Source organism: Squalius cephalus (assembly GCF_949319135.1).
Source record: "Squalius cephalus genome assembly, chromosome: 7".
In the NCBI taxonomy this organism is placed as follows: Eukaryota; Metazoa; Chordata; class Actinopteri; order Cypriniformes; family Leuciscidae; genus Squalius; species Squalius cephalus.
This window is the reverse complement of record NC_137128.1, coordinates 42372605-42384061: the sequence shown is the minus strand read 5'-3', so window position 1 is coordinate 42384061 and position 11457 is coordinate 42372605. Positions and strand designations below refer to the sequence as shown.

Below are 11457 nucleotides of genomic sequence, written 5' to 3'. Positions count from 1 at the left end.
TAAAACTGTGATTAGTTTATAGCAATTAACTAAAGATAGCTCATATATAATGCATTTACAAACATTAAAAAAAAAAACTGCCAGAGAATGTAAAATTATTAGCCAATGATGTTTTTTATTTAATTTGAATTTAATATAACCTAAATAGTTTGACAAACATGGCAATGATGTATGATTATAATATGATGTAGAGAATGTGGGATACAGTAAATGTGTTGTATTAGATACATTGATTTTATGTTAGATAATAGTTTGACATAAGTTATACATTTATCACAAAACATTGGAATGGGACAGCAAAATAGCGATACGTGAATGAGTCATTCTTATGAGTCAGAACTTTTCAATGAATTGGCTGAAAACCTGTTTGAATGATTCAGTCAACTAATTTGCTTCGACTCGCTCGTTTGGCAAAGAATAGTCTTTCTAAGGGGTGCAAAAGGATCTCAGAAGTTGAGATATGGGTTGAATGCACTATCCGCTATGAATGTCCAGGTATGTAGGCCTATGGCACGTTGTTAAGTCGACGTCATGGCGCAGCATGTATATGTTTGGGCGGTTCATTATTACCTTGTACAGGTGTGTGTGAGTGATGGAGCCTGGATCTGAAGCTGCGTCCGCGGGCGTGCAAGTGCGCGATGAGCTCTCCGAGAAGTGTCAGAAGTTATTTCTGGAGTTTTTGGAAGAGTGAGTGCCGTTGGTTGCAGTACTTTTGCACGAATAGCCAAATAAGCTTAACTTCTAAAACGTGTGATTGATCAGATTTCAGGATAAAACTGGCGACGCTTTATATCTGTCCGACGCGCAAGAGTTGATCAGGCCGGAGAGAAACACACTGACCGTGAGCTTCAGTAACATCGAGCACTACAACCAGCAGCTCGCCACCACCATTCAAGAGGAATATTACAGGTGAACAGATACAACAGCCGCTTTCTTTAAGAGTAATATATTTAAATAGGCCAATACTTAAGTGTCTATGATGTTTCTAGCATGTTATGTTTGGCAACAGCTCTTCTAACCTTTGATGGAGTGTGTAGCTTTTCATTTCTTAAACAACCAGGAAGACACATCATGGCCATATTCCAGAATGACAATATCACGATTCATCAGGCTCAAATTGTGAAAGAATCGTTGTGAGGGAGCATGAAGAATCATTTCCACACATGAATTGGCTCCTCTGAGTCCAGCTCTTAAATTCATTGAAAGTCTCTGGGATGTGCTGGAGGAGACTTTACACAGTGCTGGACTCTTGCATTGACAAAACAAGCAAATTGATGCACCTCTTGATGGAAATAAATGTTGTGATATTATTTCCATCAAAAGATGCATCAATATTTTGTTAAGATCTTGTGTATATTCATTTGAAAGTTTGCTTGTTATTTGCGCTTATTATTACAATTTATTTATTATCCTCAAAACACTTAATATGCAAATTATTCACATTCATTAGATAGGTTTTTTTTTTTTTTTTGCATAGGCCTATTTCAACAACACTATACAAAAAAGCAATGTGGCAGTACCCTTTTACAGTGATGTCAGATATTGCCATCTATAAGGAGCCTAGAACTTGGTAAAATCATGGTAGTACAATGCTACGTTTTGAGTATTTTATGAGCAAATGTTTTTATTAAACAAACTGCCATATCCATTCTTAATTTCATATTTTAAAATTCTTCGTTTGGCTGGGAATACAAAAGTTTGCCCATGTTCATTTAAATCAAATGTATGAAAACATTTCAGTATTATTGTAAAATTATCATTCTGTGATTTAATAAGTCATCGGTTTGCTGCAGTCATATTAAGCTCATATTATCTGTCCTAAGGTTTTTTTTGTTTTTTTTGTTTTTTTCAGGGTTTACCCGTTTCTCTGCAGAGCAGTTCGCCACTTTGCCAGAGATCATGGAAATATTCCACCATCCAAAGAGTTTTATGTGGCTTTCTCAGACTTTCCATCTAAGCAGAAGTATTTCTTTTCTAAAACTTTTTTTTGTAGGATTTGACCTTTAAATAAAACCCTCCTACTACTGTAAAGAGCTCATATATCATGCTTATAGTTCCATATATTTCTTTAATTTGCACCCTCTTTTTGACCCTTAAGATGTATCTGTCTGAAGATGTCTGTGTGTAAATTGCCTGACCTCTTTGCTCTGTGCTTCCCAGGATCCGTGAGATGTCCACCGCCCGCATCGGCACTCTGTTACGCTTCAGCGGTCAGGTGGTGCGAACCCACCCCGTGCATCCAGAGCTGGTCAGCGGCACCTTTCTGTGTCTGGACTGTCAGTCTGTCATCAAAGATGTGGAGCAGCAGTTCAAATACACACAGCCGACCATCTGCAAGAACCCTGTGTGTGCCAACCGCCAGCGCTTCATGCTCGACACCAACAAGTCACGCTTTGTTGACTTTCAGAAAGTAAGACTATACAGTTTTGACTTGTTTTCCCAACAGTTTGCAATTGCAGGTAGCTACCAAGCTTTCATTAAACTTCCAAAATAAAACATGAAAACTTTTGACTAATTATAAAGCTTAAATTTTAGTGGCCAATTTCTTTGAATGAGACATTGCTCTTAAAGCATGACCAGCAGGATGCCATGTTTCATTAGTCTCCTAATTTTACTTTTTGCTTAAGTGATGTTGCTGAGGTTTTTTTTATCTTACAGTGCAAAAAGCATATTTAAAATTAAGGAAAAAATGTAGGGTGACTTGATTTTGTCCATGATGAATTATTGGAAGGTTGTGGTTTGCTATTGGTGGATCTGATGTGAGTGACAGTTTGCCCCGCCCTCATGCTGTAAATGCGTCATCAGACAAGAGAAGATATGTTGCTGCAAGGGGAAGGGTTGTTTTAATTAAAAACTTAGGGTAATTTTTAATCAAACGTGATTTAAACAAAAAGTGCACAGATAAATCATTTATAATAAATACTGCGGTTCGATTAAAAAAGACAAGTGTACATTTTATTTCATGGGTGACTAATTAGTTTAAATATTTTGTTAATCAACTTTTAGAAAATCTAACATTTTCCAACACTGAGTTGCTGATCACAAAAATGTTAAGTCAATATCACTTCATGCAAGTTTAAATTGCTATATGCACATTTGTGCATGTGAAAATTCAAAATAATCGTATTAAACGGTGTTAAAGTTCAGTTTAGTTTGACCATATTTTCCTGTCCTCATTAGCCTTTTCACCTGTAATTTTCTGTGTAATTCCTGTAAATATTGAGTGGTACGTTATTATCTTCATTGATTATTTGTGATGGGCCGGTGTGAGATGCATGGGTAGCTGATCCTGAACCTGCTTGACTTGTTCAGGTGCGGATCCAGGAGACGCAGGCGGAGCTGCCGAGAGGCTCTATTCCCCGCAGTGTGGAGGTGATCCTGAGGGCCGAGGCCGTGGAATCGGCACAAGCAGGAGATCGCTGTGACTTCACCGGCACTCTGATAGTTGTGCCTGATGTGTCCGCCATGGCACTCGCTGGTTCTCTTCTATTATTCCCTTAATACAATAGAGGCTTTATAAGAGTAAAATCTAAAATTAATGGATCTGTCTTTACTGTATGAAGAAGAAAAGGGAAGCCATTTTCCACATGTGCATTGTCATTCAGTCATTTTGGAATATTTCCTCATCTTCTAGGCACGCGGGCAGAAACCAGCAGCAGGGTGACGGGGAAGGAGGGCTTTGAGGCTGATGGGCTTCAGGGGCTCAAGGCTTTGGGTGTCAGAGAACTCTCCTACAGACTGGCCTTCCTGGCTAACTATGTGGCCCCAACTAACCCACGGGTAAGAGCTATTTATCACAACACAAACTGTAGCAGATATGCATTGCTTTGTATACGCCGATGAGCCAAAACATTATGACCACCTGCCTAATATGCTGCTGCCAGACCAGCGCTCCTCTGATGAAGCATGGCCTCTACAAGAACCCTGAAGGTTAGCAGCAGATTCTTCAAGTCCTGTGGCACATGTCAAAAGGCCGGACCATTCATAAGGGTTTCCCAGCAGAACACTGCCCAGAGCATCACACTGTGTGTGGTGACGCATTCCTCCCATAACCATCATCAAAGTTTTGTGTGACTTGTGCCACAGTAGACCTTCTGTTTTGCTCGGTCCAGACGGGATGGCCTTCGTTGCCTTTGTGCATCGATGAGCTTTGGGCGCCCGACACCCTGTCACCAGTTTGTTCCTCCTCAGACCACTGTTGGTAAATTCTCACCACTGCTGACTGGGAACAACCCATAAGCAATGCCATAACAATTTGGCCCTTGTCAGAATTCCTCCAATCTTTATTCCTGCCCATTTCTCCTGCGTCCAACACAGTGATTACAAGAACTAATTGTTTGCTTACTTTCAAATCTACCCTTAATATGTGGCCTTGTTAGGAAATAATCAATGATAAGTTCCACGTTAAGTTTAAATACCAAAAATATTTTTTCCCTTTCAAAATCAAGGGCATCTAGTGAATTAAGAAAACCTGAAAAGAAAGTGAAGTTTAATTAGCCTGTCCTGTTTCAGTGTCTATTTTGTTTCACACAGCATTGATAAGCTACAACAGGTAAAGATGACAGAAGTAGCAATATGTTCAATTTGGCACAAATATCAAAAGGCGACTTGTTGCTGCAGAAGAACTTATCTAGAACTGGTATAAACCTGATAATACGACACTCTGAACGACATACCAAGCTATTTTACCCAATTATCCAAAATTATGTGCTCAGACTTTTTCATTTTTTTAGTTTTCAGCTAAAAGAAAACTACACATTTATTCTTATATTTCTGTTACTTTGGCATCCCTATTAATGTTTTTTTTTTTTTTTTACCTTCACACTACTGTATATCAATTGTCAGTTTTGTGATCGATTTCATGTTTGTTATTGCAATGTTTTTAGTTTGGAGGGAAGGAGCTTCGTCAGGAGGATCAGACAGCTGAGAGCGTGAAGAACCAGATGACTGTGCAGGAATGGGAGAAAGTGTTTGAGATGAGCCAAGACAAGAATCTCTATCACAACCTCTGCACGAGTCTCTTCCCCACCATTCACGGTGCTTGATCATTTCTCAATGATCAGTGTTGTTCATTGGTTCTAGGATATTGTATTCACCTTTTTTTTGCAACACAGAAGGTATTTTCTGTGAATGTGTGAGACTTCTGATTCATTAGCCACTATAGGTAAAGAATAAGAATTAAGAATAAGTACAATAAACTGTAAAACTAGTTGCACTACAAACCAATGTGTTTGATTAGGATATAAATTAAAATATGATATAAGAGACTGTTTTTGTACAGCTAAAATAACAAAGTGGATGATGGTTACAAATGGCCACACCTACACTTGGTGAATAGGAAAGATACTAAGAGTTTGAGGCTCTTAGTATCAAGTAAACAAGACTTCCTTGATCACTTCCACTTTTTTATTCAGAGTAATCTCAAGTCTTTCTGTTTTGAACTGCCATCTGCTAGACAGCTTGCTTAATAATAATCAATTTTGGTTTTTCAGGTAATGATGAAATTAAACGTGGGATTCTGCTGATGTTGTTTGGTGGTGTTGCAAAGACGACCATGGAGGGGACGTCTTTACGTGGCGACATCAACGTGTGTATAGTTGGAGACCCGAGTACATCTAAGAGCCAGTTCCTCAAGTAAATATGATGTGTGAAACTCTTTCTCTGACCATTTAAACCTAAATCGCAGCTCATTGGAGTGTCTAATGGCTGGACGGGGATGTATTTGTGGTTTTTCTCTCAGGCATGTGGAGGATTTTGCCCCGAGAGCGGTGTACACCAGTGGTAAAGCCAGCAGTGCCGCGGGTCTGACTGCCGCTGTGGTCAAAGACGAGGAGACGCATGAGTTTGTCATTGAAGCGGGAGCCCTCATGTTGGCTGATAATGTATATTTCCTTTGAACTTTTCCAGAAGTATTCCTGTAAATCTCTCAGTATGTGGCTTTCGTATTAGCTTTCTTGTTCCAGTGTTGACATATTTTTGTAGGCCAATCCAGAAGTTAGCATCACCCTGGTTCACTCGACAAAAACCCAATGGGATTTTTCCATTGTCTTTTGGATTATTGCTGAATATAAGCTCTGTGACCAACAAAAGCTTTATGATTCTTACATGTTTTGTTCATCATGACCATCTTCACAAATTAACACAATTTATTCTACATTCAATCACCAGAAGTAAAAAGCTAAACATAGGCTATAAAGAAAACACTACAGTCACATGACTTCGACGTCACCACCATTAAGCTCCTCTTTCAGTAACTCTTTCAGTCTTAATTTAAAAAACATGTTCCCTGAAAGTTTAAGTTACAAAAGTTTCCAAGAGTGTAGATGAGTTTATCTGTTCAGATGATGACATTTAATGTCCCCAACAACCTCTGTAGTTGTTAACAACCTTCTTTTTCAGGACTATTTGAAAAAGTATTACTGATGTACAGTAGTCAGCATTTGAAGTGGATCAAAACCTTTCATCAAAGTTATACATGGATTTTGAACAATACCTGTTCTTGTCTTGGGACAACTTTTAATTTTTTTTTCATCCACTTCAAGTGTTCAAATGTCATAGAATAAAATGTGAAAATATCTTGAGCTTGTTCACCACAGACCTTATTTCAGGCATTTAACCAAAAACCCATTGACTTCAGGATGATTGAACCTGAAGTTATAAAATGCTGAGTCGTTTCTAGTTTTTGGCCTTCAGAAATACATCATCCCTGCAGCACTTTATAGCAATCATCTGACAACCTCCCAGAAAGAACTAGCAATCATATTTGTCTTTAGAAATAGTAATACTATTTCATTTCTTGTTCATAGGGGGTTTGTTGTATCGATGAATTTGATAAGATGGACCTTAAGGACCAGGTGGCCATCCATGAAGCCATGGAGCAGCAGACCATCTCCATCACAAAGGCGGGGGTTAAGGTGTGTGTCCCTCTGTCGGGAATGTCTTTTGTTTAAAAGCATTGTCTGTTTAATCCGTAATCCACCATATCTAATCATTTCTGTGTGTTCAAGGCCACTCTGAATGCTCGCACCTCCATCCTGGCTGCTGCCAACCCCATAGATGGCAGATATAACCGTGCCAAGTCTCTGAAACAGAATGTCAACATGTCTGCACCCATCATGTCCAGATTTGATCTTTTCTTCATACTGGTGGATGAATGCAATGAGGTCAGACCAGATATCATTACTTCTATTAGATGTACACTATGGTTTACACACACTCACACTCACCCCAAACTTTTCAACAGTAGTGTATATACTCAATATTGTTCTCAACAGAAGTATATATCACAATATTGCCATTTTACGTGTGTAAGGTACTTAAAAAATGACACATGCTGTGTTTTTTTTTCTTCTTTCTACCAGGTTACAGACTACGCCATCGCCCGTCGGATTGTAGATCTTCATGCCAGGAACATTGAGTCAGTAGAAAGAGTTTACAGTACTGATGAAATCCAGAGATACATACTGTTCGCCCGCCAGTTTCAACCAAAGGAAAGACACTATCTGTTATTCAAGTTGCCATTCACTGAAATCTAGTCCTTTGTTGTAGATCTCAAATTATGCTTGTCATTTTTGGAGCTCAACAATCTGAAGAAAGTCGTACAGGTTTGGAATTACAAGTAAGAAGATAATTGACCTCATAACTCTGCATCTGTAGATAACATCAGAGGCTCAGGAATTCGTGGTGGACCAGTACAAGCGTCTGCGGCAGCGGGATGGAGGAGGAACCACCAAATCAGCCTGGCGGATCACTGTGAGGCAGCTGGAGAGCATGCTGCGTCTCTCTGAGGCCATGACCAGACTCTACTGCTCAGACGAGGTCTGTCAGGTTTTAGACCGTATCATAGTACTGAGACTGCTCCCATTAGAGTTACAAATGACTTGAACTTATGCGATCGTGGTTGCATCTCTCTATTAGTGTTACTGGACCTGAGCACTGCATTTGACACTATCAACCACAACATTCTTTTGAATAGGCTTAAATTACGTTGGCATTAGTTAAATCGCATTGGCATGGTTCAAATCGTACTTATCTGACCGTCATCAGTTAGTAGCAGTAAGCAAAGAGGTGTTGTATCAATCACAAGTTCAGTATGGAGTACCGCAAGGCTCAGTACTAGGACCTTTGCTTTTCATCCTGTACATGGTGTTAGTTTTACATTTATGCATTTGACAGACGCTTTTATCCAAAGCGACTTGCATTGTATTTCAACACATTTGCATTCTTATTAGTTCTTGCTTTCCCTGGGAATCGAACCCATGACCTTCGAACGCTCTACTGTTTGAGCTACAGGAAAGTTTTCTTTCTTCGTTGCCTGATGAAACATACCAATTCACAAAACTAGCAGGATGCAAATTCAATATAAAATATTGGATGACTTCTAATTTCCTCCTACTAAATTGTGAAGTAAAAAAAAGTTCTTATTTATTTGACCAAAAACCTCCACATGTAGTAACCTAGAATACTCTCAAACACTTGATAGCTACTCTGTCAAGTCTTCGTCGTCAGTTAGGAACCTGGTTGTGCTCTTTGATCGCAATCTTTCTTTAAAAGCCACATTTCTATCATTTCTAAAAACAGTGGATGATGAGATCACGGTTTTCTCCAAAGCTGTTTTATAGATGAAATGAATTCATTCCATAATTAATGAAATTTACACCATTATTGAACTGAACTGAAAACACTTTACAGCATAATTGAATTTTGTTTGCATCGAATCATTATTTTCCTGTTTATCACTGTAAAATAGCTCTGAAACAATGTGTATTTTTATAAAGTGCTATATAAATAAATGTGACGACTTGTCAATGCTCTTCCCATAATCTGCTTCTACATACACTGATGTGCATCAGACACAGCTTATGTAGAGTTTGAAATGTGTCCTTTTCCTTTGGAAAGGTCCAGCCCAAACATGTGAAAGAAGCGTTTAGACTCCTGAACAAGTCCATCATTCGTGTTGACTCGCCCGACATCAATTTTGACCAGGAGCAGGATGACAATGTGAATGGTGAGATGGCTATCTTTTATACTGTTCAATTCCTTTTGTGAAATAGGCTTGTCAAATATCTCAATATAATGAATCTGTACTTTAACAGTAAAAAAATAAGCTGTTTGTTTGCAAATGCTACTTGCCGTTAAAAGTGTCTGAAGTGTCCAATACTTTTTGTCACTCTTATTTTGTTACAAATGTATCACTTCCATTACCATTTACCAATCATTATCAGTCATTTCATTATTTCCAGCAATGAATCAATAAAATCAAACCTCAGAGGTCATGCGGTGTAGAAGGAACTTCTAAAATGAAATGACTGATTTCAGTTGTACTTCCACAGATCAGAATGACCTGCTTGGTAAAGAGACAGAAGGTCAAAATGGAGGTGAAGTGAACGGTCATCCGGTGGAGGCCATGGATACTGATGAGCCGGAAAAGCAGGAGAAGCCGGTGGGAGCCAAACCTGCTATCAGAATGTCATTTGCAGAGTACAAGAGAGTCTCCAACCTGCTGGTGCTGCATATGCAAAAGATGGAACAATGCAAGTCCCGGGTTTCCATTTCAATAATATCTCAGACTGTGTTTGTTTCATTCGTGTGTTTTTATTTTATTTTATTTTATTCGTGTTTTGTTCATCTCTGAAACTTTTGCTTTTTATTTTCCCATTGAGGTTTTATGTGCAGCAGTCAGTGATTATTATTAAACTGTTTATTACTTTGATGTCATTACTTTTTATATATTATTATACATTTAACAGGTTAGCGGTGTCATTCTTTATGTAAACTATGCATTACTGTGCAATTATTAAAAAGTGACCGAACAACCAACTTTCTCATTTAGAACTCATTTTGGTTTAATTTTGTTCTCAAAGCATTCCAGGAAACCAGACTGTGAAGATGTATAGAAGGTTCTAAAGAGCATAAACTGAAGGATGAAATAAGCATGTCTAATCTGTTATATATCTGAATGTGTCATGTGTTTTTAGTGGATGAGGAGTCCTCTCTGAAGAAAAGTGAACTCATTAACTGGTACCTGAAGGAAATGGAGAGTGAAATTGATTCAGAAGCTGAACTCGTCGCTAAGAAGAACCTCATTGAAAGAGTGCTGTACAGACTCATCCATTATGTTAGTATGCATTATCACTCTTTATGACTGTTTTATTCGTCTTCAGCTTGACAAGGCATTGTTTAGTTCAACTGAAGCAGTGTAAAGTGCCTCTTTCTTTTTAAGGATCATATCATCATAGAGCTGACTAAAACAGGGCTGAAAAAGGTCAGTGAGGATGGAGAAGAGCCTGTCATGGAGGAGGATCCGTTTTTGGTGGTGAATCCCAACTATATACTGGAAGACTAGCTGGCTTTACCAACCTTGGTCATTTTTAGTGCTTCTATAATCTTAAATAATGACTAATGTAATATGCAATATTTGATTAAGTGAATCAGAAAAATAAATGGATATATATTTGCATTTATGTGCCATTTGTTTATTGAACACTAGGTGGCGGGATATCTTCAGTGGATCTCCGTGTCTTTTTTGACAAGTGCAACACAAAATGCAAAAGTAATTCAACAATAGTCAGGGGTATCAAGCCATCAAACAAATGGGAAATTACACAAAGCTTTAAAGTTAGCTTTTTTTGCTCATCAAAAGACAAATGTACAATATTTTGGGAGGGAAGGGAAAATCGATCATTGAATGTTTCACTCTTACTTAAATGTGACAAGTGCTGAAGCATATTCATTGTAGTAGTACATGCAGTGTTTAATTTGAGTTGAAATCTCATTTAAAGGAATAATGTAGCATATTCTTTGATCTGTAAACATAGCAAAAACATAGCTTAGTTTTGTCCTGCAAAAACATAGCTTAGGTTTGTTGTCTGACATGTTAAGTGGAACTTTTTATAAATTTTACTTGTTTATATTATTTATATAGAAACGATTTAACATAATGGAGATAGGGAATGTCTTGAAAAACTCAACTAAAATGAAGTTTATTTGCTGACCTATTTTTTCAGTTCACTGACAGATATTTTATTGGTTCTCTTTATTAAAATCATTCAAATAATATTAAATCTAAATTCAAGCTTGAGTTTATGAAAATGTACATTGTGTGAATGCAGAATCTTTAAATGTGCACACAGACACTCAAACGTATACTTCATACTTTCCATGCATTTTTAAAATTATCTTATAAAGTTATAAATAAACGATCCACACACACATGGGTCGTAAATCATTTTTAGTTGTATACATTTTTAATTAAAAGTAATAAAAAAAATCCTTATATTTTGTTCTTATATTAAAAAACCCTCTCTAACACTTTTCGACACTTATTATCATTTAATAAGGTTAATAATAATTTTAATAATAAGATCGTAAATAATTTTTAGTTGTATACATTTTTAATTAAAAGTAATACAACAAATATTCCTTATATTTTGTTCTTATATTAAAAAAACCCTCTCT

At 37.5% G+C, this 11457-nt stretch overlaps 1 protein-coding gene across 1 annotated transcript; it reads left to right on the top strand.

Moving 5' to 3' along the window:
• The first annotated feature begins 429 nt into the window (after nucleotides 1-429).
• mcm6l (MCM6 minichromosome maintenance deficient 6, like) lies at nucleotides 430-10458 on the top strand. Its single transcript, XM_079876711.1, has 17 exons — nucleotides 430-687; nucleotides 763-909; nucleotides 1853-1963; nucleotides 2161-2410; nucleotides 3313-3478; nucleotides 3635-3780; nucleotides 4887-5037; nucleotides 5493-5634; nucleotides 5741-5882; nucleotides 6807-6914; nucleotides 7008-7163; nucleotides 7362-7490; nucleotides 7657-7818; nucleotides 8899-9007; nucleotides 9333-9533; nucleotides 9978-10117; nucleotides 10223-10458. Exons 1-17 carry the CDS (start codon nucleotides 593-595, stop codon nucleotides 10343-10345), a joined length of 2478 nt encoding a protein of 825 aa, XP_079732837.1. The 5' UTR covers nucleotides 430-592; the 3' UTR covers nucleotides 10346-10458.
• Nucleotides 10459-11457: the final 999 nt, after the last annotated feature.

What these genes read in the sequence shown, in the direction of transcription:
- mcm6l (XM_079876711.1), top strand. Translation starts at nt 593, where the DNA reads ATGGAGCCTGGATCTGAAGCTGCGTCCGCGGGCGTGCAAGTGCGCGAT. An exon ending in GACTTTCCATCTAAGCAGAA is followed by an intron (nt 1,964 to 2,160) that starts GTATTTCTTTTC and finishes TGTGCTTCCCAG; the next exon opens with GATCCGTGAGATGTCCACCG. An exon ending in TCTAAGAGCCAGTTCCTCAA is followed by an intron (nt 5,635 to 5,740) that starts GTAAATATGATG and finishes TTTTTCTCTCAG; the next exon opens with GCATGTGGAGGATTTTGCCC.